The sequence below is a fragment of the Acomys russatus genome, chromosome 1, assembly GCF_903995435.1.
Source record: "Acomys russatus chromosome 1, mAcoRus1.1, whole genome shotgun sequence".
Classification (NCBI taxonomy): Eukaryota; Metazoa; Chordata; class Mammalia; order Rodentia; family Muridae; genus Acomys; species Acomys russatus.
The window spans coordinates 33,536,658-33,564,609 of record NC_067137.1 but is presented as its reverse complement, the minus strand read 5'-3'; the positions used below and the strand labels follow the sequence as shown (position 1 = coordinate 33,564,609).

The 27,952-nt window shown below is 43.8% G+C and overlaps 1 protein-coding gene across 1 annotated transcript in view; it reads right to left on the bottom strand.

Moving 5' to 3' along the window:
* Window positions 1-847: 847 nt before the first annotated feature.
* The window catches only part of Nbas (NBAS subunit of NRZ tethering complex), a 302,722-nt gene continuing 275,617 nt past the window's right edge, over window positions 848-27,952 (bottom strand). The window contains exons 49-52 of the mRNA XM_051143481.1: window positions 19,353-19,492; window positions 16,182-16,326; window positions 11,120-11,248; window positions 848-1,281 (exon numbers count right to left, since the gene is read on the bottom strand). Coding sequence (XP_050999438.1) covers window positions 1,006-1,281; window positions 11,120-11,248; window positions 16,182-16,326; window positions 19,353-19,492 — 690 coding nt within the window. The 3' untranslated portion in view covers window positions 848-1,005. The remainder of the gene's footprint in view (window positions 1,282-11,119; window positions 11,249-16,181; window positions 16,327-19,352; window positions 19,493-27,952) is intronic.

Genomic DNA, 27,952 nt, shown 5'->3' with positions numbered 1-27,952 from the left:
TTCTTCAGGACAAAAGATGTATAAAATGTCATCCCATCCACACATAGATTATACCTATTGGTTATCAGCCATACTCCTCTCCTCCCCTCCAAATTATTTCTTGGTGGCAGGGTGGCAGAGCTGTAAGCCATAGTATAGTGATGGCAATGGGCATGGCATTGGTATGGATGCTCCCCGATCCCATGACCTAGGCTGTGAGGTTTGAGTGAGACTCTTCTTGAATGCCAAGAACAGAGGACTGGGCCACAGGCTCTGTCCTTGATCACATGCTTGGGGAGGAGGAACAAGTGCCAGCAGGTGTATTGTGTGTGAGAATCCTTATCCCTCCCCATGGGTGACATGTGAATGTGAGAGGCTTAATTTGCTTAAGTTGACAATCTAGCTAATTGACTAGTTGTTACTGATCATCTGGCTGCATCTTACAGGCAACGTTCATATATTCTAAAAGCCAACAGGCAGGACAATTAGTATTTCATAAGCCTTTTCTACATCCCGATGGAGCTTTACACACACACACACACACACACACACACACACACACACACACACACACACACACCTCAATAACTTTGTTAGGTACATAATATAACACTGATTTTCATCCTCCTGATCCAGTGTCTGGGGAGGTAGACTAATTGACCTAAGGTCACAAGAACTGTCCTGAGCCATGCATGGACAAAGGACCATTCCTCCCCCCAATCTATGGCAGCTGGCCAAGCCACTGGATATCTTCCACAATTGCCACAATTTCCAATTTTCTCAAGTATAGCGTTCTACTCAGAAATTTTTCAAAAAGGCAAAAAAGACTCAACAGTAGTAACAGCAAGCCAACCCATCAGTTTGAGAAAGAAAGCACTTAACAGGCATCTGGTTGCCACTTATATACCTTTATTTGTGACTTGTTAGAAATGCCGCGAACAATTAATTGCTACAAATGCCACTCCAGACAAGGCTTTAGGGTCTGATGCTATCTCCTGCCAGCAGCAGAGTCATGGGTAGTTGTGTTCACATCCACTGTCTCACTGCACTGAGGGCAGTGCTGAACGTTCTGAAGGCTCGGTGAGTCCCCTGCACAGCCAGGAGGAGTGACCCAGCTTCGACTTCATGGCCGGCCTCCTGCAGATGTCTAGCCAGCTCCTCTGCATTCCAGCGCCCTTGCTGGTTGCTGGCCACAAGGTGACCAATGATATGTGGATAGAAGGGTGTGGAAACACATTTCACCAGCAGCCTGGCATCCAGGAGCAGGGCAAGCAGCTCCTGGTCACAGTTGGAGTCATTCACCTTCAAGAAACAAGAAAACCATGAGCGGCCATTTGCAATCTTTCTCCCAACTCCCTGTGTTCTCCATGGGGTTGTCCCTGCAGCCGGCTGGCCTTCCGTATCATGGGGTTGTCCCTGCAGTCGGCTGGCCTTCAGTATCATGGGGTTGTCCCTGCAGTCTGCTGCCTTCAGTATCATGGGGTTGTCCCTTCAGTCTGCTGCCTTCAGTATCATGGGGTTGTCCCTTCAGTCTGCTGCCTTCGGTAGCGTGCACACCTGTCTAACTTGACGACCTGCCCCAGACAGTGCGAGGAGGACCTCAGCACCGTGCAGGTCAGAGGTGGGATAACAGACATTAGGAAACAATGGACCAGACCCTGCTTGAGCCACACTTCATGTTCAGTTTTGCAGAAGCAGCATTTTCGAGCCCCTTCCATTCAGCCTAGGAAATCTGCATCGTCATGACTCAGTCTCACAATAAGAAAATGAAGGTGCCAACATTCTGCTGAGAGCCACAGTCTGCGTTAAGTCAGTTTTCACTTTAAAGTCCGAGCACCTGACAATCACATTTACCATTTTGTCTTTTCCTCTAAGTTCTTTAGCCTCAGTTCTCTCTGGACTGCAGATCCACATGAGAACAAATCTTTTCAGGGTAAGAAAGCCTTTCTTCCTAGACTGTCGAGAGTAAGCAGGAGGACATGAACAGGACAGTGGCCACAGCTGGTCTCCCTGGAGCCTATGGGACCTGCAGGGCTCCTCACCTTTTAAGGGTACATGTGGCTTGCCATAGCGTTGCCAGCTTGTTTATTTATTTATTTTTTCTCTTTTGGATTATCATTCCTTTTGTAAAATATCAAGCCAATATGGATAGCATATCAACCACCCTTCCATCTGGTGTCATGAGACAGCTGCATTGACAAGTTTTACTTCCGTCATAGCATCTCTTCAGTGTGGTTGTATGGACCTCAAGAATGATATGGCATGTCAAGGTTAATTAACTGATTAATTAGATCAAGTATATCGCAAAACTCTACACACTATATTCTTCCTGCCTGCTTGTCATGAAGAGTTAAGTACTATAGAGGAGAGCACTGTCTAGTGGCACAAAGACTGACAGTAAGTCCATATAAGTTCCTGCCTCCACCAACAGTGCTCAGGACCGTTCAGAACTTGACATAAACACCAGTTCCGATGGCACTTTCTTGGCGACCTTTTCTAAAGCTCTGTTAGCCAGGCTTCCAGGCTCCCTACACACCTGATACGTTCCTTTTATAGTGAGTGTGCTGTGGTATGATCCCCAGGGCACTGGAAGCTGCTACGCAGGCGCCTCCGCATTCTCAGGGCTTTCTTTCTCTGGTTCTCATTTCACACACTTGTTTTGAAGCAGCGTCTCTCACATGTAGCTCAGGCTGGCCTAAAACCTCCTATCTCAGCTTCCTGAGCGCCAGGGTTACAGGTACAAGCTACCACACCTTTCACTTCCCAACTTCTTAGACATGCACCTCTGACTTAGAAAATATTTAGCTGGTCTCTCCTGGGCTTTGGGCTTATGTTGTTTGGGGATGCTATAGAGGAGAGGGAACTGGTAGAAGAGACTGGCTCTCCTGCCTTTGAGGGCAAGTGTTCCCACCATGCCTTCATAGGGCTGCCCATGTGTCCGTAGCTCTGAATGGTTTCCATATTGACCTCGCCCAAGCCTGCCCAATGCCCAAGCCTGCCTTTCATACTTTCCAAGTATGAATCTGAACTGTGTGGAGCTCCTGCATCCCCATCACAAGCCCATACCTAGAGAAATGTTCTCAGCTTCCACAGGGCTCTGCTATGGCAGTTCCACCTGCACATAATAGATGACCATTGTGTGGGTGCTCTGTGGTGAGTCTGTGCTGGCAGCTGATCTCTGGCTAGTTTGTTCTTGGTTCACTTCTAGAACACCAGCTCCTCCAAGGTGGAGACTCCATATCCTATGTTTTTTCATGTAGCCCCCATGCTTAGGGTGGCTGGCCATAGGGCAGTAGCACTCCAAGAGTTGTAAAACAAGGATGTGAATGAATGCAACACCCACAGGCCACAAGCGTGCTTTACTCTACACTGTTATCTGTGCACATGTGCAGTCACATGGCCTCTGGGTTACTCCACTTGTCATTTTTCTGGTTTACCCTTCAAAGTAAAGGCTCTAGCACATCCTCCAGGAGAGCAGCCAGGAGTCCCTGGTCAAATGTCTGATAAGGTCTCTGGGTGAAAGTTTGAGTCCAGGCACTGCCGAGTGAGCTATCCTGAGTAGGTGTTCAAGGTTGGGGTATCTGGACAGTTCCTGCTAAAAGAAACAGTTCCTCTGTCAAGGCTGGTCCCTCTTCCTCCTCCTTCAGGCCTGACACCCATCACAGCTGCTTCTGGTGAGTGGGGCCCAGCCTTTCTGAGAACTTCCACAGACTGGAAGGGAGCAGGCAGGAGGGCAGTTTTCTCACTGAAAGCCCCCAGGAAAAAGCAGTCAAGAGTTGTGCTGGTCATGAACAGAGAGCAGGAAAGGCTTGGGGGAAATTGTGATCTTGCATTTTGAGATGGAAGTGATAGTGACTGCTTCATTTTATTTCCTTCAGTGACTTCCTGCCTGCCTCTTGGTAGACCCACAGAATGGCTTCAAAGTCAAGATTTGCAAAGAAAATGCAGTGGAGATAATTATTCTGTGCACATTTGGAACAACACAAAGAATGAAAAAGTAAACAAAAGCTGAGTGTGGTGGCTCAAGTTTGTAATCCCAGCTTTTGAGAGGCAGACCCATCAGATGTCCAGTGCAAGTCTGCGCTACATAGTGAGTTCAAGGCCATATTTAAAAGTAGAAAAGGAGGATGGGTGATGAGATGGCGCAGTGGGTGATGACTTGCCTCCCATACCTGATGACCTCCATTCTATCCCTGGTGGATTCCTAAAAGTTGTACTCTGGCCTCCACACTGTGCTGTGACGTGCGTGCCCATGTACACAATAATAGTGAGAGTAAAGACAGATAGCTTTTGTCTGATCCATTCTTTAAAGAAAAGTGTGCCGGCCAGAAAGGAAATGCGCAGCCACAGCCGGGTCAGAGCTTCTCCACAGGCTTGTGCTCTTTCATCAGGGCCTTGGAGCCAGACTCTGCTTTTGCTCTGCTCAGCCTGCAACATTCCAGGCGCAGGGCGTTCTATCCATGCTGCATCAACTTGTTAGGCCTCAGGGTTTTTATCTTTCTTGTTTTTGTCTAAGATTCTAATTAAAGATATTAATGAACTGGTGCTGCCTGCCGCAGAGGGAAGTTTCTTTTCTCCATGTTCTGTATCCTAACCACTCCTTATTCTTGAAAACAAAACACTTTGGAAAAGTAATTGGTCCTCCAATCCTGCATTTCACAAGAGCATGACTGCCTGTGCTGTCCTTCCAGCAGCTGTGAACTGACAGTCATTTCATAAGACTAAGAATTCTAAGAATATTTTTATGGTTTTCATGTTTAAAAATTTAGGCTGCAAAATAGCCTAGTGAAAAGATGTTACCATTACTTCTACTATAAATTTTCAGCTGTTTTAAATTGACATTATTGAAGCATTCCAAAGAATGCTTTTCTATGTACATATTTTCTTCTTTATTTAATTTTTTTGTATAGTATACATTTCTAGGAGAGATAATATTGAGTCATTATTAGCTGCACTGTCTTGTGTCCCATTCCCTCCTTTGCCCTACTCCCATTCTCTACCGGACAACTACCAGAGGTGACTAGATAGAGGTGACAGATAGAGACGCCTATCTGTCAGGTAGAGGAAAACAACCTGGCCATCACTCCCATCTCAACTTCTGGTCTCTAGAACTGTAAGAAAAAAATGTCTTGCTGTTGAAGCTATTGGCCTGTGGAGCTGCTACAGTTGCCCACACACACTACGACAGCACTAGTGTTTGCATGTAACTTTCTGACTTTTAAAATATGTTTAATATGAATCCTAAGTTCTCCAGGAATTGACTTTGGCTTTGGCATTTGGTCTCAGAAGGTCACACATACCCTTGCTAATGGCTTAACTGGTATAGTAAGGCCTCAAAGGAGAAAACAGTATGATTTTCTGGGTCTCAGTTTGGCTCTCTGATATGATCATGAGCCAAGTCCAGAAGAGTTGGTTGATTTTCCTCTAAACTAATGAATTAGTGTGAGAGATAGTCTGGTAGTGGGAGCAGGAGACAGTCCTTCTGGTTAGAGATAGGTCTCTAGCTCAGAGTCTGCTGCTAAACATCTGTGTGGCCTTGCAAGGGCATCTCTCTGAACTCCACTTTCACGTCAGAATGGTGCTCTGTCTGAGGCCTGACAGTCATGCAAGCTTCCATGTGCCTTGCACATTGCCTGGTGTGCCATATTATAGCACACAAATGGGAATAAGGAATTTTCCAGAAGAGGAAAGACACGAAGAAAAGCATCTCTCTTTTGTGTGCCCATGACACTATAAAACTCTGCAGATCTTGAGAAAGAAATGTATACAGACATACAGCATTACTGGCTTTCAACTATTAAGAAGTTATTTGCTTAGTTCTTCTTTCAACAACACATAACGAACCTTCTCTGAATTAAAGCTTTTGATTGTATGTATCTCCATCAAGCTAAGAGTAATTACAGTAATGAGGTAAGCTGCATTCCAGCAGCATAATGCATACAAGGCTTCATCATTTACTTTAGGGAGGACATTTCTCTTTTTCATATATACTAATACTTTATAAGTTATTAAAAAATTAATCAATAATTGCACAAAAGAGCAATACAAGTGTATACTTCAGATGAAAACATCCCACAAGATAATGTGTATTCTGTATTTGAACATGCCATCCTGATTCTACTTTTTTAGTAGACCGTAAGTTCAACTTCTGGCAGAACGGCTAATCACACACTTTGGCCAAGCCATCTGGCTTATGATCTAACAAATCAGGGAGAGGACCTTTGAAAAATGTAGCCTGCTTATGGCTGCAAACACAGGGGGATGCTAGACTTTGGGCTCCAATTCACAGATGTCTGTGAATCATTCTGTCCTAGAAACACCTCATTTAAACACAGAGTGATGGTGACATATTTCATCTTTTTAGATGTCCTGCAAATTTCTTCACTATTCACAAAGCATTGGGTTGAGCACATAGGTGCTCAGTGTGTCTGCCTATAACAACCACCAGTGCTGCTTAGACTGGTTGCTTGGAAGTCAAATAGGTTCAAAAAATGGGTGAGCCAGCAGCTCTCTTGCATGGGAGGAGGCAACCAGGCCCTGGGAGGTGCTACTGCAGACTTTCTGTCATTAAGACAGCTGCACAGATGACAACTGGTGACAGTGGGGAAGGACCTGTGCTATGACTTTCAGGCTAACATGAATGTCCAGAGTTCTGAGCAAAAATAGCACCACCAAAAGAGCTAGAATAGTGAGAGTAACACTGTTAAATCCCAGGTAGGAAAGCATCCCCTGCCCCCTATTCCCTTCCATCACTTGACAACTCATGTGGAAATTTGTTTGAATATAGTTAGAAAAAAACCAACTGATACTAGGATGGACACCAAAGAAGGACACAGAGCAGTTCATGATCTGCCTGCTATCATAGTGCGTCAAGAAGGAAAGTGTGTGAGCTTGAGGAGGGGGTACAGGAGGTAACAATGAAGGGTAAGCCAGCACGAGAGCAACTTCTGCTAGGGAGAACTAGGAGAAAATGGGAAGTTAGATGGGACAAAGAGAGGTGAGCTCCTTGGTTTTAATGAAGCTTGACAATCCACACAGGCTCTTCAGAGCACTTTTAAGGTTCTCCCTCCAGGTCAGACACTGGCCACAGGACAACCTGCCCACTCCTGGTGCCTCAGTGCTAAGATGGAAGCATCATACTGGCTGGCACTGTGAAGAAATGTCATGAGAGAGAGTACGTATTCACTCTGAGCCACTGGGAGGCAGGACTAAGGTCCATGTGCACAAGATAAAGGGTGAAGCCTCGTTTTAGGGGGCTCAATACCCTGTGATATGGGAGTGGTCCATCCTCAGCAGTGTTCAGTCTTATCCTGGGTAGATGAACAGCTTAAAAAGAAAACTCAGCTGGGTGAGTCAGTGGCAGCTCTGTTCCTAGCTTTCTCAGTGCTTATATTAACACTTCATGGCTAGTTCCACAGTCTCACTTCTTTGGGGTTAACATACATAATACAGTTACCGATGACGGTGACGACGATGACAATGACAACAACAACAATGACATCAAGGCAACACAACTCAGCATGTCTGAAAGTTACACCTGGCTGCTCACTGGTTGTGACCCAGTGTCTCAATGTTCTCACCGTGACAGGGGAAGGCACTTCCCATCGATCTGTAAACAAAGAAGTGTTGTTGAGGAGACAGGGAATATGCTTGCTATCACACTTGGAAACAAGTGGGACTTGAGAGATGTAGTCATCACTAAGGGAGGCAGGCCCTTAGCTAGGTCAGAAACATGGTTTACTCTTTTACTCTAGGAGTCTGGGATATGGACTGGGGCGCAGAGGGACAAGAAAGCACCAGAGAAGGGCACAGTGAGGAGCAGGAGCCACCAGATATTTGGAATAGTAATCAAAGATGATTTCAGTTCACAAGACGAGTAAAATACATCTTGCTAACTTTGTTGAAATGAGTTTGGGGATTTTAACCTGAAGAGAGAGAAAGAGAACCTAGAAATGAGCTTCAGCACTGCAAGGAACAGCCTTCTTGGCATGTAAGCAAGCTCTCAATCTCACCGAGACTCATGGAGAAAACCCCCAGCCGACTTCACAATGGGCTTTGACTCTTCATGGACTGTATCATTGCAGGACAGATGTTGTGTTTCCTGCCCAGGAGAGAGGCTTCTAGCCATCTGTATAAATTCCTGTGCTAAAGAGTAGAGGCATGCCCTTCCAGCAGTGCTGAGAGGGAGAAGAGGGTGGTGCAGTTGAGGGGAAAGCGGCAGCCTGCTCGGCACTTAAGCGGCTCCCTATAACTGCAAGCAGCTATAAGGCTGTCAGCATCAGATAACGCACAGCGAAATAACACATGCTGCCAGCACGCAAGTGTGGGCGGTTCTCCTCTCAGATCTGTGCATGTGTGGACCAACTGCTATCAGAGGATTCCTTTGCCAGATGTTATTTTTTTTTAATGTCAACAGGAGCTACTATCAACAACCAATAAGGGGGAAACTAAAGTTATGATGAACCTTAGCCCTTACTAATGGGCAGACTGAGTGTCAAAAGGAAAGAACTAAAAAAAGCAGCAGACGCTTTCTAGTTTTCTCTCAACAACCATGGATGCTTTAAAACAGTTGCCCCAAACCACACAACACAGCCTGCTGATGCTGTTCTCTGGGGGTGTATGAATGACCCTTTCCCAGTGTTGGAGAGCAATGACAGACTATGGCAAATTGCATATTCATTTATCCAGTCCTCTTGAAATGACAAGTGTACAGAGATAACGATGAGATGAGTGTTGCCAAGGCTTCTGAGGCCACAGAGGGCAGAGCGAAGACCCTTGTCATAGAGACACCATGGTTTGAGACTGAGCTCTTCTCACAGATCTGCCTGCCATAGCACTGCAGAACCAAACTGGTGAAATATTTAAAAAGGGCAATAGGTCATGTCAGCGCTTACAATCCTTGTTTGCTAAAAAATTCGTTTGTCTGTGAGCAACTACCAGACAGGTGGAAAGCTGGTGAAATATAAAAAAAGGTCAATAGGGCATAACAGTGCTTATAGTCCTAGTCAGGATTACTGTAGCTGTACTAGATTTTACCTTGGAAAAACTGGGTGATGTGCATTAGAGACCTTACTGTTTAGTTTCTAAACTGAATGTGAGAGTGAAGTTACCTAAAAAAAACTTAAAATTTTCAAAGTGATAAGTCTATTAGATTTTAACTTTTTGGAGCATGTGACATGTCTGAGGATGCCTTTGGTGACATACATTTTTATGGGCACAGGCATGGTGTCCTAACGCAAACACCTACTTTCGGGTAAACTCTCATCACGGAGCTTCTAAATGTGACTGTCTCTATTTAGTGAGACATGTAAGCAATTTAGACTTGCTGCTTTTAGTTTCAAGCTGACGGGCATAGCTGGTTGGTTCTAGCCTCATGGCCCTAGGCATACTGCCCACAGTGCACAGAGCAGTTTTTTATTTGTTTGGTTTGGTTTTTTGGTTTTGTGAGACAGGATTATTCTCAGGATTAGCCTTGGCTGTCCTGGAGTCACTTTGTAGATCAGGCTGGCCTCAAACTCAGAGATCCACTTGCCTCTGTCTCTCTAAGGGGTGGGATTACAGGCATGCGCCACTGCATCTGACTGCACAGAGCTGATTTAAGTACAGAGTTTTGTCATGATGCAGCACTTCACAAACTCAGAGAACCTTCTTTTGGAGGTCCACTAGTGCTCCTTAGCTCCCTGCTCTAGTCTCCGTTCTGACACATGCATTGAGATAAAAAATTTTTACAATGGGAGACGACACTCAGCTATGGAATTCTAGCCAGGAGTGTAACAGAAAGGCCACTCACCTATGGAATCCTAACCAGGAGTGTGACAGAAAGGCCACTCACCTATGGAATCCTAACCAGGAGTGTGACAGAAGGATGACAAGGGAGAGGCCAGTACAGTACATCACTGTCTTGTTCTCCAAGAGACCCTAGAGAGACAGGAACTCACAGAGACTAAACAGGGACTAAGGCTAATGGAGGGACAAGAATGTGCTGGAGACTCACAGTCTGGTTGTGTTCAGCTCGTACTTCTTCCTCATTCCTTGAGTTTATAAGAAAAACAGGCTGAGGAAAAAACTCGCTACAATTCTCAATTTTTATGAAGTTACAAAACATGAAAATTCACATCTGCAGGAGGGAGACTGGAAGACACCAACAACAGATCAAGCCCGAGCACTTCAGTCTGGCCAGTGACAGCTGTGGCCACTCCACAGCTCCTCCAGACACTCTTCCAGTACTTAAAGGACACAGCTGGCGAAAGGCAACAGATCTTCAATGACTGTTGCCAAATCCACTTATGTAACATTTGGTATTTTTGTCATTAATACAATGATTTATCAATGCTATCTTTTCATCTATTTCTTAGCTGTCTTTGCAGCCAGCACAGACCTCTGTTCTAGAATTCCCTGCTCTCTGGTTCCCAGAAGACATTTGGTAAATAGGCAAATACCACGGATAGTAAAAGTATACAGAAGTACGCTTGCATCTGTGTATGTGTGTATATGGGTGCGCACACACTACTCATGTGAAACAATGATGTCTCTATAGAAGGATTTGGGGAAGGATCATTTAACGTGAATTTGCTAAAACACAACCCTGAGCTATCTAACTGGAGACTGTGTGTCTTTCAAAGGGAAGAGAGTGCTGCTTTCTGCAGTCATCACAACAAGACAACCAGCCTTGCAGGAAGAATCTCCAAATGTGACTTCAGCATGTCTGTCTTCAAGCCCAAACCCTGCTTCCGCTGAGGCTCAGGTTCTAGAAAGTAGTATCTCTAGACTTCAGATGACTGCAGTGAGTGCTGCTGGAAATGTGTCTGTCTGTGAGCAGCTGCTAGGTACAGCCCAGAAGATGGAAGCCAACCTCAAGTGAGGCTCAGATTAACCAGACACAAATCCCAAGTGGCTCAGAGCCTGGGCTACTGGTTTGTGAGCCTGAAATGCTGTTTCTCTGGGGAACTGTTTTGCTCCATGAGTCTGTGGTCTCAGAAACCAAGTGTGTACTGTCTGGATGGAAGAGAGGCAGCCACTGCAGCCAGAGAATGCTATTTATAAAGTGGCTAGGAGTCAATCATGGTTACTGTTGATGAGAATAAAAGCACTACATTCCATTTTTGGTAATAAGAACAGTAGTACATTCAACTGGGCATACCTTAGTGACAGCTGAGATTTGCTCCAGGGCCATGGCCTGTAGAGTCTCATCTCCACTCTCCAGGAGAAGCTTCAGAGACGGGAGCAGGAGGGACTGGTGCAGCAGCAGCAGGCATAGCTCCTTCACACCCTGAAACCACATTTGTGAGGTGAGTCCACTCATGGCAACACAGTGCAACCCTGTGATGCATCTGCTGAATGAACCTTTACACACCTCTGGTGTGTGTGTGTGTGTGTGTGTGTGTGTGTGTGTGTGTGTGTGTGTGTGTGTGTATGGCTATGTTTATGCATATATATCATGTGTATGTATGGCTATGCTTATGTATATATGTATCATGTGTGTATATGGCTATGTTTATATGTATTGTATGTGTGTATGGCTGTTTATGTATATATGTATCGTGTGTGTGTGTGTGTGTGTGTGTGTGTGTGTGTGTGTGTGTGTGTATCTAAGTAGAGCTGCTGTCCATGTCATTCTCATCCTGGTAAACTGGAGCCATCTTGCTAGGTGGTCAGACATCTGTGTATAATATTGCTTTGAGTGGTAGGATGTACTCACTATGAGGATCTAGTGGTATAAATTATTCTAATTTTCAGAGCCTTGCTTTCCTTAAAATTAAAATGGAGGATATGTGTCTATTTTGCAGTTTTTGTTGTGTATCTTGAGAAATTAATGTTAATATAAATGTACAGTATTGAGCATACAACAGAGGCCTCATAGCAGTTGTTATCAACCATTAAGGATGCTAATATCTAGCTCTTATCTACTGAGACAAAGGACATCAGCAAACAGTGTTTTTAAAGCATGGTTAGAATTCTAACATTTAGGCAAACAGAGTTCTTAAGATAGTTCATCATCATCAAAATGACCCGTGATTCACACAATGAACAACTGTGTGTCTCCACGGGTATACCTAAATGTTATTCTTGGTTGTTTTTAATTCTACTTGATGAGCCTGTCACCAGAGAAAAGGACTCTGAATCTTAAGGTAACAGAAGATAATTCTTTACAACAAAGAGACGGAAGATACACAATAAAAGTATAGGAGTGAGGACCCACATACTGTTGTGCCCTGCTGAGCTAGCTACCTCTAGTATTCTGGCAGTAACTATGACACAAAGAACTGAACACTCAACCAAACAGTAGACAATGAATGTAGCCCCATTATATTAAAGCAAAACTATTTGGGGAAAGAGTGAAGAGTCACTGGCAGCATGGGGCTGACTGTTATGTTGTGCTATTCCACAACAGCAGAATAGAGACCGTGCAAAATTCAAACCCAGGGCATTCTCAGCATCCCTATTGATCATTCCAAGGCGAGATGAGAAAGGTGAGAGATGAATAAGACACTTTCCAAACTGGTAAGCTGCCTGCAGGTTGATAAGTGAGCCCCAGGGTCCCTGCTCTTGTGAATTGTCACACATTGGGGTGCAGCTGTGTGAGTCACTTCTGTTCCTGTAAGCACCCCAATAAAACTCATTGGCATAATAAGCTGGATGTCAGTGATGTACTTACATTAGGCTGTTGTTGGTTCCCTATCTAGGGTAAGTAGACACTGATTTATGTCTCCCCAGGAATAGTGACATACACCAGACTGGCACCTCTGCCTGGCCAGCTTAGCCTCCCTTCTACATTCCCAGTGTAATTTTTACTCCACACATTACCTCAGGTGCTGTATTTCTGTACTCACCCATATGCCCCTTTTTGAGGGTGAGCAAAGCTTCTTGTATTCCAAAGTTACATGGTATATACCACACTCAAAAGTATTTGCCTATGAGTCTCTCTTAGTACCCTGCCATCAATCATTAATCAAGAAAATGAAAATGCCTCACACACTTGTCTACAGGCTCTCTGATGGGGGCATTTCCTCAAGTAAGGCTTCTCTACCTTGTGATAAGAAGGGCAAAGAGCACATGGCCCAGGCAAGGACCCTGAGGATAGAGGATGGCAGTTTAAATGGTCCCTGAGTACAGGATAGACTCTTAATTAAGTTATTGGCCAAAAACTCAGTCTTTTATGCCGAATCTGCTCTGATGCTTGCATCGTGAGAGAAGCGTTCAGAGATTTACACGGGGAACTGCCATAAGGCCAAGAGGCAGAGAGAAGCACAAAAGCATTGCATTTGACAACTTCACACTTCAGACAGCCAGAACATGACAATCGCAAGATAGAGAGCCCTTGAAAGGGGACAGATAAGTCCCCTAAGCTCAGAGACAAGCCTTAGCCTGGAGTGTGTTCTCCCTGTGGACTGTGATGTATAGTGATGCATTGGGCAGTGTCTCTATAGCCTGATGTTGCCAGGGAAATCAAAGCAGTTCACTAACATTCTTTTTGCCTTTATAAAACCTGTGAGGACTCAGTAGATAGTGTCATCATCTGTTTTTGAGCCTGCAGAGAGAGTGTGAACGGGTGTGTGGTGTTCACGCATGCAGAGGAGCTGACTGCTCCCTCTGTTCTAGGCTGTGGTGCAGGTGAAGGCTGTGCTGGGGATGGGGATATCCATGCTCTCCTGTTCTCCAGAGCTGTTCAAGTCAGGTTGGGCCTGGATCTGACTTCCAGGCTGCTGAACGTGCCTCCATCTATCACCTCCTCCTAGAGACTCAGGAGTTCTGACCTGAACCACCCACTTGCTACGCTTGCTAGGCATTAGTACACACTGTGACATTTGGTTTGTTCCAAAACCCTTTAAAGATGGCATTTTAGTCCCATTAATGAGATGAGGGTCAGGATGAAACAGGCAGAAAGGAAATAGCTTGGATGTTGTGGGAGTCTAACCCAAGCTCCTGGCACTATCACAAGCAGCCACTCTTGAGGTTTCCAACCTGGCTCTAGCCAGGCTCATGCCTGGGTGACTTGCTGTCACACAGTGGCCTGTAGCTTCTGTAGCTCTAACTCCTGCTCAGCTCCAGTGACGTCACAGACTGCTGGGTCAGTTACAAACGCAGGAGCTTGGAGTTGTACATATACGAATGGCATGAACTTGTTTTGTTTCTTATCCCTCGTATCATCGGCTCTTAAGGAAATCTCTTATACCTCATGGATGCAGACTGAGAAGCAGCCTCCGCCACTTGCAAAATTGTAAGATACATGACTTAGGGAAAGTGGTGATTTTAATTTGCTGGTAATATTTTCCTTGAGAAAAACTATCATGGCTATTAAGGAAATAGGTACAATGGGGAACATTCTAGAATCACAAAAAAAGCACAGGAATCATCAGAGAAAGAAAAACTGTAATTTATGGAGCTTTGTAGGGGATGAGAAATAGGGATAAGGGAAAAGGTGGGTCCACCTGAGTGCCTGTCACAACTGAGCACACACGTGATTAGCCACAGGAAGAACAAACCTGGCTGAGCAGTGGATAATTTTAGCACCATGGTGAAGGAAATTTTTATGAGTTCTGAGTTTAAGCTGAGCAACTCTGAAATGTGGTGAAATAAATTCAAGACATTTCTATTTTATAATAATTATATTCTCTCCCTAGTAGCACTTTAAATTGTTATTGAGCACATTTAACAATAAAAATAATTCCTTATCATTTACTAATCTCCTGTGATCATGAAATGCAAGAAACATTCTTTATACGTATACCTATCTTAGGGAACGAAACTGCACTTATGAAGCCACTGGAGTCAGAGGTGGCAGCACTCTTTCAGTAATTAATTACCTTTCACCCCATCAAGTTAAACAGAGACTATAATGACTACTTCCGTTAGTCCACTCCCTCCCCAACTCCATGAGAACTTGCATCTAAGAGTCGTGGTGATTAGCAACCCACAGGGAGCTTTAGCCCAGCCCCCTTAGAGCTGGAGACACAGTGGAAGAGACAGGACTGCCAAATAGCAACACGAGAGCCTAAGGAATATCTTCCTGACCCGCATTCAATTCAACAGAACAGTTATAGGCCAAATCTGACATTTGGTCATTACTGGACAATGACTCATTTTAGTTCATGTGAAGCCAAAGGTGCAAATTAGAAAGCATGTTGACCTCACTGTCTGTGGAGTGTTGAATTTTGTCCCATTGATGAGATCACTCTACCAGGTTCGGACCCTTTTGGGCACTCTGTGATGCAGCAGAGCCGACCATATGTAAACAAGCAGCTAATAGCAGAAGGCCATGGTAGACAGCTCCAAACACACACTCCACTCACCAAACACACACTCCACTGTGCCTTAGGTGCTGGTACTTTAAATATTTCACAGAATACCTGTCATTCCAGTGGTTGGAAGAGTTCTTTAAACAAGTAATACTTTAAAAATCCAATAAAAAACACTTGCTCAGTCCCAAATTTGGAAAACAATTCATTAAATGTTCTTTCATAGTAAGAGAAGTTTTCCTGAGTGATCACAATGAGGATTTACAGGATCAGATTTATAGTTTTGGTTTCAAGTTTATCTCCTATGTGGCAGGAACTCAAAACCAATGAATTAGTTAAATTTAAGCTTAAATTTAAGACATACAAGTTGCTCAAATGGTATACTGCAGAGTGGACATACAGCAGCTATTATAATTAACAGAGCATATACAATGCGTCTACACTGTACATATTATAAATATCCTGTGACACTTAAAACATGGGGTCAAATAAAAACCAAAGGTCAAAATGAAGTGGCTGAGTTTCCATTGTACATTACAGAGAGTAGCTACTGTGGCTACCTGATTTCCTTATAATGGCACACAGAAGTATGTAAGGATCAGAATGGTTGCTTGGTTATAGGGTACAACTGGCCTGGTTCAGACAGATAACAACTGAGCTACTGAGTTCCCTTGGAATATCAACATGGATTGGCCATAATAAAGGCCTCCAGGGGAAACTGCACTGGTCTATGTCCTGGGACTTGTAAAAGTAATACTGTTTCCAAGCACTGGCACAAAGAAAACACCTTCCAGGCGTCCTCTCACCACTGCTGGTTTTCATTTGATCCATCACAAATTATTGGTCTTTAGCAGAATTGTTTAAGCTAGGTGTTCAAGTACAGTGACTACAATTGCCTAGAACAGGGGGCTGTGAGAAGAAAAAGGACACCTCCAGAAAAGCTGTTTGCTTGCAGCATCCACTCACCTCCACGGGCAGCATCTGCCTGGTGTTGTACAGAGAGCGGCAGATCTTCAACACCTCATCCCCTAGTTCCTCCTTGTCCTCTGCTGTACATCGAGTCAGCATCATGGTCACCAGTCTCACCCATGGGTTGCTGGCCATGTTGCTCCTTACAGAGAAATGTTCAACAACTGGAGGTGATTAAAGCTCTTACAAGTGTGATAAATTAAAAAAAACAGAAGAATAATCCCACATTCTGAAATAAAGTGCTTACAGTGGCTCTTACTCCTCTGCTCCAATGATTTTTAATTGGAGCTTTGGACGCAGGAACCTGAACTTTGCAAGCAGTTGCAGGCGCCGAGTAGCTTTAGAAAGACCACAGGGAAGCATCTCACAGAGAAAATGAAGATCCTATGGGGAGTAGGCCAGTTGTGACAGCCAGCCACGGTAGGACACAGGGGAGTGAGGGTCACTAGTTCAAGGACAGCCTGGGCTACAAAACCAGACTCTGTCTTAAACAGTAACAAACTCCGAACTACACAGTTCAGGTAAATCTCACTCTAGAACACAAGTCAGTGCACCGCCATGCCACAGATGACAGAGGTGTAAGCCATACTTCTTTTTCTTTCTTACTGTGTCTGCTTAGAAAATGAACAGAAGATGCCACTCTCCTTAGTTTGTGTCAGGAGCTCACTCCTAACAGTCCCTCCCTGGGGCTCAGGAGACGAGTGTCTCCTGGATGCTCTTTTCTGCTCCTCAACCGCTCCAGGGTAAATCATTTTTAGGGAAGCATCCTTCCCACTCCAGGATCTGGAGAGGTCACTGGCCTAGGGCAGACTCGCTCCCTGAGTACTGAAAATGACCAGTACTGAAGTGAACAGGGCTGAGCAGGGGTACAGGGCCTCATGTTTCAGACAGGCAGTGATGTGTTCAAAGGAACCCTGGCCACTTCTCCCAAAGCAAAGAGTGAGTCCCATGGCCAATGGCACAAGAACGAGGCAAGAACCCCACTTAGTCTGAGTGTCAATCTCAGCAGAACAGAGAGGAAACTACCCAAGCCTATGACAGAGCCAGTCCTGGTGGGGATTCTGTCTCCTTCACTTGTTAGCCACATGCAGCCTCAGGTTTCTTAACTTTTGAGACCCAATTGCTTCATCTACATAATTAGGTAATGCTACTTTTGTATATTGTTGTGTGGATGACTGGTAATATATGTAAATTGCATGCTCAATATTGTGAGTGCTTAATAAATGGGAACATTTTGTTCCATATGAATTCTCAACACAGCACTGCAAGCTTTGTTTTAAAAAAATCAGGTGAGAAGTTTCATTGTGAAAATATCAAAACAAAATGACTATGCTCACATCATAAATCTGACATAGTTATGGTACTCCTGAAGAAAACATTTGGGCTTAGGCACAGGGAGAAATAGAAAGATACTCCAATAATTAAAAAAAAATTTAAATTGTCTTCGAAGTCAAATAATGATCTCTCTCACACACATATACCTTTTTAAATCCAGAATTTCTCTGTGTGATTTCAGTTTCCCGTGAAAAACATAGTTCAAACATAAAAAAGAAAAATTCCATAAGCAACTGCATATGATCCAGTGTATCCATGCTGTATATGGCTTTCTTCTGTTAACCGTTTAGTACCCATCTCTCTTAATAGATGTCAACATATCACAGTGCCTGCACTCAACTATCCTTATTTATACAGCAGCAGCCTGCTCAAACAGGAAGATTAGTGAAATCAGACATGCAAAAGAGAAGCCATAAAGTGACTCCTTTTAATGCAAATTGGGAAGTTATCAACTGTAGGAAAAACCCATGTTAAAAAACAAATCAACCATCTATGAAACTGCCAGGAACAAAAAAAGAAATTCAAAATATAGTTCTATTGTTATACCTTAAACTGCAAAAATGACAACTTTAGGGGACTAAGGAGATGGCCTTGTGGGTAATAGTACTTGCCCTGCAAACATTGGTCCTAAAGACACAAGGTCATATCACCAGGACAGACATAAGAACCAGCCATGTTTCTGTAATCCCAGCACTGGGTCTGAGCGGGGAGGGTGCTGAGAGCGCAGCTGAAGCAGTGAGCTTCAGTTTGAGTCTGTCTTGGGCAATAGTGTGAAGACAGAGAGATACCTTAGGTCGTGCTCTGGCCTCCATTTTGGTGTACATGCCTACCTACCTGAAGAACACACACACACACACACACACACACACACACACACACACACACACACACACTTTTTTAAAGCAAAACTTATCAGGCTTACACTTCACTCCGGGTACTGTAATTTGGTCAGAAGCTCATGCGTGGGGAGGTCACAGAACACAGAGTAGCACTTGTTATTTTGCTAAATAACCATCCTGTCAAGCTATCTTCTAAATATGTATACACATATCCATAGGCTTAGGTTGTTCTTAATCTTGGCCAGAGGAGTTTCCTTTTGCAGTGGACAGCAGCCAGTGGATAACTGGTCAAAGCGCTGGGAAAAAGAGAGGCTGTGCACTCCCTTACATGGGACAGCTATGTTAACCCCAACACCACCAAAGCACAGGGAATAACATGGAAGAGGTAGGGAAGGGTGTAAGAGGCAGAGAATGTGGAGGAGTGCTGTGAAATGCTGTCTTCTACAAGGACTGTGCAAGAGCAAGCCAGCCAAAAAGCCAGCATAGCCAGGGTAGGCGATCTCCAGCCCCACACTTACTGAGGGGTTAGTGGCAGTGGACAGTCACTAAGGATGAAGATTTTTTTAAAACTGAGGATGTAGCTATTGGTAGATTCCCATGCTGCAGAAGATAGCACTTCACCTATGCACATATAGGCAGCAATAAGTGGACTTCATGGGGTATCAAAGTAAGATATGGCTTTGAGAGGGGACATGAGGTAGGGATGAAGGAAAAATGAGGCATAGATCATATTTCATTATATAAATGTTTAAAATCCTCAAAAAGAAAAAAATCATAAGTGTCTACTCACCAGTACAGTATATCACAAGTACTTAGTTAACATGCACACACGCGCGCACACACACACACACACACACACACACACACACACACAGAGTCAGACAGACACACACACCATATACACTTTCATTGGCTCTGCTGAAGATAGTATTATTTTCAAAAGTGACATTCAAACAGAGGATGCCAAATTAGCTAAGCTCATCTTAATACTTACACATGCTCACTTTTCATAGGTGGCCAAGCTTGCAAGAGTAAAATCAAGTGCTGAAATTCAACTTTATGGTGACTAGATTCTAGGAGCTCCATGAACAGAGAGTAACGGTTTTCTTCATTCTCAATGTCAGCTATGTCCACCTGGAAGAAACAATACACATTTGAAACTAGTGGTAGTACCGTATTGTTTCATGGAAGACTCTGAATGTGACTGAGAAAATAATCTTGAAAAATATGCAATATACTGAATGAATATTAAATACCATCTAAAATCAAACCAGAACAAAAATTCCCTGTGGTTTAGATGCTGTTTGTCACCTAAAAGTTCTTGGGTGACAGCTATTCCATTCCTTGGAATATACCCAGAAGATGCTCCTGCACACAACAAGAACATTTGCTCAACCATGTTCATAGCAGCCTTATTCATAATAGCCAGAACATGGAAACAGCCTAAGTGTCCCTCAGTAGAAGAATGGATAAAGAAACTGTGGTACATTTACACTATGGAATACTACTCAGCTATTAAAAACAAGGAATTCCCGAAATTTGTGGACAAATGGATTGAATTAGAAATGATCATGAGTGAGTTAACCCAGAAGCAGAAAGACTCAAATGGTATATACTCACTTATATCTGGACACTAGCCCAAGGGATATGTCCCATGAAAGACTTCACTTACCAGGAAAGTGGGACAGAGGGGAGGACATCCTATTGGAACTCTAGGTGAGAGAAGCAAGGGAGAATGAAGAAATAGAAGGATCCAGAGGGTCCTAGAAACCTACAAGAACATTATGATGTGCGTATCTGGGCCCAGGGGTCCTGCTCAAACTATGGCACCAGCCAAGAACAATATGTACAGTAAACTTCGAACCCCTACCCCGATCTAGCCAATGGACAGGACATTCTCCACAGCTGAGTGGAGAGTGGGGACTGACTTTCACATGAACTCTGGTGCCCCATATTTGACCATGTTCCCTGGATGAGGAGGCCTGGTGACACTCAGAGGAAGGACAGCAGGCTACCAAGAAGAGACTTGATACCCTATGAGCATATACAGGGGGAGGCGGTCCCTCTCAGTCACAGTCATAGGGGAGGGGAGTAAGGGGAAAATGGCAGGGAGGAGGAATGGGAGGGAGGGAGGAATGGGAGGGAGGGAGGAATGGGAGGGTACAGAGGATGGGATAACAATTTAGATGTAATATGAATAAATTAATAAAATATATTTTAAAAAAGGTCTCGGGTGAGGAGTCTGGACCTTAGAGGGGCTTATTGGTCCCAAAGATACCGGTGGAATGACCGATAGAAGGACCCCACTCTTCTGGACTTGCACTAACCACCTGATCTCTCCCCTATCAAGTGCTTTCATCAAAATGTAGCATCAAGAAGGCCCTCAGCAGAGCTGAAGCAATGACAGCACCCTTGAGTCCCTGCACAAGTGACACAGACCTGTTCATTACAGTTAGCATGCCTCAGGCATTTCATTCCAGGATGAAGAAACATACTAATTCACTAACCTTGATAAGTTCTGAATCAGAATTTTAAACACTCACAAAACCGTAAATTATGGAGAGCTGCAAGACTGCAGGGAGGCATCTACTTTCCTTTCCAAAATAAAGTCAAACAAAGAGTGGCTACATACAGCACCACCAGCATGCAACATGTTAAAATATGGATTGCCTTTACACGTGAAACTACTTCAACATGCTTAAAATTAAATACATTTTGAAAGTTTAAGTTGTCCAAAATTACCTCCCAGTGTTCATCAGAAAACCAATTGCCTCCATGTGCCTAGAAACTCCTCTAATTTGAACCAAGAATTTCATGGAAGTTCACTTGTCATAAGATGTCTTTGCTACAGCCAAACTAAACCAAATATCCTGTTTAGTCCCAATCTGTCTAATGCACGACAAGCCCTGTCAGGCTCACATCAGCCATCCCCGGCCACTGGATAACCAAATGGCTTCTCTTCTAACCCTAGCAGTTGCAAAACAAGTCACATGTGCAACACATCTGCGGGGGGAGGGGGTCAGTTATTTTCAGTTGAAAAGTGGTTTTGACATAAAAACAAGCCAGTCATCCCACCCTCACCCCCACCCCTGCTAGTTGCTCTTCACACAGATTCTCAGCATTAATCATAGTGGTAAATGTATGGTGGTATATGTGTACAGAAGAATTCAGATTACCACACATTGAAAGGCTAATGAGAATAGATTTTACTTACATAGTGGCTAAACTGTCTGCACTAATGCATGTTTCCACAACATTTATTTAATGGCCACGATGCTGTGATCTAAGACACCATCTGTGATCTAAGACATCAATGAGTTCTGCAGTGTTGCAAATGGTCATATGTACTAGGAAATTATCAGTAATTATTATGGGAGTCGAGGCCCCCACAGTGACCTGCCAGATCCTCCAACACCCACTTTGGAGCCTCAGGCCATTCATCTGTTGAATAATAGCCCCATAGCACTTTACAGTTTTTGAAATAATTTCATGGTACAGCAAGTCAGCTGACCCCTACTACAGCTCTATGTGAAGGACACTCAGGGATTAACAACCTCATGGAACATATAGACATTGGCTCAACTGTCCTCTCAAGTGACAGCCAAAAGATAATCAGAGTAGCATGTTCTGACATGAGGACTCAACACTAGATCAGCTTGACATTATTTAAGCAAGGCTTTTAGCTGGGAGCAGGCAACTGTCTCAGAGAGCAATAAAGACACAGATTTTTAAAAGCTGAAATTTAAGACCTCCGGCTATCACTCCCCAACCTCATCATCTCCACTCTGTGTCTAGCCTCAAGGCCTCTTGAGGTGTCTTGGTCACAATTACATACATTCTGCATCAGCTACCTGGCTTGGCACATTATTCTGTCAAATACTGGAGGAGCTTAGAGTCCTGATTCCTCAGACTGGAGAGTGTCATCTTCCCAATGAAGGCCCTGCTTACCTACCTGCATTGCAAGGCATGCCCATGCATGCACATCCTCCTGTTTCATTTTTATGCAAGGAACACTTTTGGAGTGGCCAAACTTACACATAAATAATAATTACTTTAATTTAAAATTATAAGAAAATTTAGCAGAAGTAACGTTTATTCTTGTAGACTTGTCATAAAAGTTTTGGTTGGTCTTGTTATTGGAGATGACAGATTTAAAAATAAAAAACTTCCAACCTGAAATGGCAACAACAGATAACTGAAGATGGCAAGTTTGGTGACATAATGTTTACCATCAGATTACAGTAAAGCCCCTTGCTCTCAGCTCTCACATTCCTTAATTGAAAAATGGGCTCTAAAGGTGCCAGAAGTTTCATGTTATGAGGGTACAGCTTGATGTTCCCATGGCAAAGAGGGGTCAGTCAATGGCTGACTTCCTCCTGCTTTGTAATCTTAGCTTCTATGTGAGAATTTACCTGAGCAAAGGTCTGAGCCTAAAAGTAAAGCACTTAAGACCCATCAAATGATACATTGCTGACATTCTTAGCAATATCACAATAATAAATGGCAAGCAGCTTTCTCCTTTATTATAAAACATAAACTTATGTGAGTTGTTTTCTACATGTGATGTATCTCATGTAGAGAGCATTTTTAAAGTCATGTTTTTAACAACATCTAGATTCAATTTCTTTCCAAAAATTGTAAAAGCTTATAATATTTGAAAAATATCAAGAAAAAAAACTGTAGCTATGTGCAGTCTCAGAGGTGACAGCCATCAGGGACTAGCAGCAGTGGTGAGGTCTGCCCCATGCCCTCCACATACCATTTCCCTGGCCCCAGCTCTACCTATAATTCCAGAGGCAGCAGCCATCAGGGACTAGCAGGGACCTCCAAATCTGCCAACACCACAGACAACCGAAAGGCTAAAGGTCAGAATAAGAAAACACTCAACAAAATCCAGGAAAATATGGCACCACCAGAACCCAGCTATCCTACTACAGAAAAACCTGGATATCTTAACATAACTGAAGTGCAAGAACATGACCTTAAATCTAATCATTTAAAGATGATAAAGGCCTTAAAGAGAAAATAAATAAATTCCTCAAAGAAATTCAAGACAATACAATCAAACAAGCAAAAGAAATGAATAAATCTGTTAAAGAAATACAGGAAAATACTGGCTAACAGGAGAATGTAATGAATAAAACTGTTCAAGACCTGACATTACTAATGATACTCTGTTATGCTTAAAGACAAGAGCCTAACATAATTGCCCTCTCAGATGCTTCACCCAGCAGAGGATCCAAAGTAATGCTACAACCGATGGCCAAATAACTTAGGCAGAGCTCCAGGAGTCTTATGGAGAAGCTGGGGGATGGATAGTGGGACTCAGAGGGGACAAGCGCTCCACAAGAAGACCAAGAGAGTCTACCTAGGCCCATGGGGGTTCACAGAGACTGAAGCACCAACCAAAGAGCATAGAAGGACAGGACCTAGGCCCCTGACACATATGTCACTGATGAGCAGCTTGGTCTTCATGTGTGTCCCCCTAGCAATCAGAATGGGGGCTGTCTATGACATGGACACAGTTGCCTGCTTTTGGATCACTTTCCCCTAGCTGGGCTGCATTGCCTGGCCTCAGTGGGAAAGGATGCGCTTAGTCCTGGTTTGATTTAATGTCTTGGGGAGGTTGGTATGAGAAGGGAGCGTCCCTTTTCTGATAATAAAAGGAAAGGGGAATCAGGGAAGAGGATAGGAGGGAGGAGACTGTGATTGCGATGTCAAGTGAATAAATAAACTAATGAGAAAAAAAGGAAAATGTAAATAAAGGTTTTTTTTTTTAGTTTGAAGAGAACAGTTTAAATTTATAATTGCTTTTCTAATCATTTTTTTGTATAATCCCCCTCTCATGCGGACACAGCTTATAAGGTAATTGCTCACCAACTGTCTCATTTTCCTAACTTCTTTTGAGAAAGCCACCCCAGGAGCCAAGTCAGCTCATCAGTTTGAGGACAGCAGCTGGCAGCACATGATGCCAAAGACTGGATAAACGTGTATCTGCCCTGAGTGTAACATCACCCCAACAGTGTCTTGGTATTTCTAAGAAGATGGATTGATGGTGACATGAATTAGATTCCTAACACTCTATAATAGCAAGCATTGTCTTTACATAAGGAATAGATTTATAGTCAAGGGCTGCATAGCTTCATTCAACAATTATTTTCCACACAGTTGACATGCTTCAAGATGCACCAGAGTCAAAGACAGACCAATGGAGTTCTTTTAGTTTTATAAACACTATGGGGGGAAAAGGTTTCAAATTCCACATGGTAATTGATATTTAGGATAGTACCTCTTTGTAGGTTTGCTGTAGTACCCACAAATAGCATTCACATTTATCAGAAGGACTACTGAAACATTCCCCTCCCTCTATAGTGACTGTGTACCTCTTTCTTCATGTTCATCAAACTCAACACTGTCTGAGTTTGACATGTTGAATACAGAAATAGTCACAGTAGTCTGGAAGACAGGTTTAACATAGAATGGGCTTTAATAGAAAAAAGCATTGAGTTTTAAGAGATGGGTATAGTCACACCTAGCAAACCCCAGGGATTCTTATATTCCTCCTAGATATTTGTCTCACACATGGCATGTAAAGAGACAGGAAGATACTCTATGAAAATAAAAAGATCTGTAATAAGTTGCCCAAGTAGAACTGGAGGAATTTTGTTCAACTAGAAGGCTGTAGCACTCATTTGGTAAAATGACTAACAACCTACATGGACAGTGAACTGCTAGAACTTGAAATGGTGAAAGTTGAGGTGAAACACTGGAAAGGAGACTGTACAAAACCCTCACATCTCTAGAACTGTTAGCATTCAGACAGGAACAGATGCAAATACAGTGGAACCCCTCTGTGGCTTACAGAGGGGAGGAAGAAGTGTTGACTCAGGGCTGCTAAGGGGAAAACTTTCACTAACTTACACAGGAGCTCAGAGACTAGTGTTGAGCCTCTCTTCCCAACAGTTTGGCAGAACGAAGGTATAAAAGCACCCTTGAAATACAGATTTTGGATTTCAAGATGGTGGAGCCTATCAGACACTGTATCTGATCTACCACACGGAGACCAGGGACCTGACTGGGAGCCACAGACTGCAAGAGCCGGAGAACACTAGGTGAGTGGGGTCCCACACAGTGCAGAACACAGGTGGGCCAGGCCCCGGGTCAACCAATGGCCCATAGAGGACTGGAACCTGCCTACAAACTGCAGCCAGGCTCTATAACCCGAACTTGGTATATGGGACTGAACTCTGGGTTGAAGTGCTAGAGCTCCTGGCCTGGGGAAATCTCAGGGAAATGGGTGGATCTGTCCTCAGACCCTGCCCCCCATGACCCCTCCCCTGCAATATTCCACAGAAAGCCCCAGGGACTACATGGAAGCCCAGGTAGCTATGAACATGTTACCCAGCCACAGTGATGAGGTCTGATCTGAACCCGACAGAAACCTAGTTACCGGCCATAGCAGACCAAGCCTTCACAATTGGGCAGATAGAACACGGCCTAGCCAGGCATACAGCCTGGCAGGGTCTCTCACGCTCTTAGGAGAGGCTGGACAGCCCTGAGGGGTCAGGACAGAAAACTAAACTGCAACTCCAACTAAGCTGGACTGAACTGCCTCAGTTGGACTATCTGAACGAGTCTGGGCAGGAGCATAACTACGGGCCACAGCCGTCCGTGCCTGCACAATTGGGCAGATAGAACCTGGCCTAGGCATGTACACGGCCAGGCAGAGTCTCCCACACTCCTGGGAGAGGCTGGATAGCCCTGAGTGGTCAGGACAGAAAACTAAACAGTGACCCCCAACACAGAGGGACTGAACCACCTCAGTTGCGCGATCTAATTGGGAACAAGCAGAAAACTACCTCTGTTGACCCAGTGGGGAGCCTAAGGTGTGGAACAAAGTCTGCTGGAGCAGAAACCAGATCACCTGCCTGTTTCAGGGAAGAATTCCCTGATCCCCATAGGCAAGGGTCCTTGACCTATAATCACTCACCAACTATCCACTCTCAATGACTAGTGAAGGATACCAGAAGCTACCTCCCAACATCAGAGACAGCAAGATGACTAAAACCCAGTGTAAGAACACAAACCACAAAAAACCAAAACACTCTGACATCTCCAGATTCCAGCTATCACAAAGAAAGAAACCCTGAGAATTCAAACACAATCGAAATACAAGAAAAAGACCTCAAATCCCTGTGCCATTTATCCCAGTCCTCAGGCTCAGAAGCAGCTTTTAGGAAAGTGATACATACATGCAATGGGTGTGATGAGCCCCACACTCGAAGCCTACGAATTTGTTACAATGAACAGCAAGTAATGAAGATGATAATGGAAGAAATTAATAAAAATCCGTAAACAAATGCAGGAAGATGCAATCAAATAGGTTGAAGACTTAAAAGAAGTATATAGAAAGGCCCTGGAAGAAAATTCAGGAAAATATAAAATCAGATGAAGGAAATCACTAAAACAGTTCAAGCTCCGAAGGTGAAAATGGAAACAATGATAAAGGTGCAGAGAAAGGAAAAACAGGAATGAGAGACCTTAGAGAAGAAAGCAAGCAACCCAGAGGTGATCTTCTCTAACAGAATCCAAGAGATGGAGGAATGAATCTCGGGACTAGAAGATACACTCGTAGAACTTGAAGCAACAATCAAAGAAAATGCTAAACCTGAATAATTCCTGAAATCAAGGACACCATTAAAAGACGAAACCTGAGGATAATAGGAATTGAAAAAAGAAAAGATGCCGAACTCCATGGCCCAGAAAATATCTTCAACAAAATAATAGAAGAAAATTTCCCCAATTTAAAGAAGGAGATGCACATAAACATACAAGAGGCCTACAGAACACCAAATAGAATAGACCAGTTTCCATTTTATGTGTTTTGTTTTCATTTTTTCTTTTAATATTGAGGAGTAACCAAATGCAGAGCGAGGCCCTGATGGCAGGCTGTAGAAATACAAGTGCTTTCACAAGCCACTGAAAAGAGTAAAGGAGAGAAAACCAGTGCAGCGTCCCTCTACGCATCTCACATTGCTGTTCCCAGGGTCTATGTGACTTTGCCATCACTCCAAAATTATCTGCCAAGCTGCTGGTTACCTGGGTTATAGAGCAAGGACTTTGGCACCGCTGTTTTCAAAAGAGATAATGGCTAGAATTCTCTGCTAAGAGAAAAAGGAGAGGTGGATGGCTTCTAAGGAGGTTTTCATACAGTGTCTCTTAGGCTGACCCCATTCCTGAAAGTGAAGTACGTGCTCAGGCATCTAGCTACACGTGAAAATGGATGTGGCATGCCCTTCTCTCTGTACTGCACTTTAGGAACCAGACCCTGGAGTTGATGTTTAAAGACAAAGCCTGAGAAGCAAACAGGAGAGTCTGTCTAGTCTGCCATAGTTTGGTTCTGAGAAGACAACAGACCCTTGGGTCAGAGACAAGGTTCTCCTGTCATCACAGGAACAGCAGCAGGCAGAGAGAGCACCAGAATTTGCTGTGCCATTTATCCCAGTCCTCAGGCTCAGAAGCAGCTTTTAGGAAAGTGATACATACATGCAATGGGTGTGATGAGCCCCACACTTGAAGCCTATGAATTTGTTA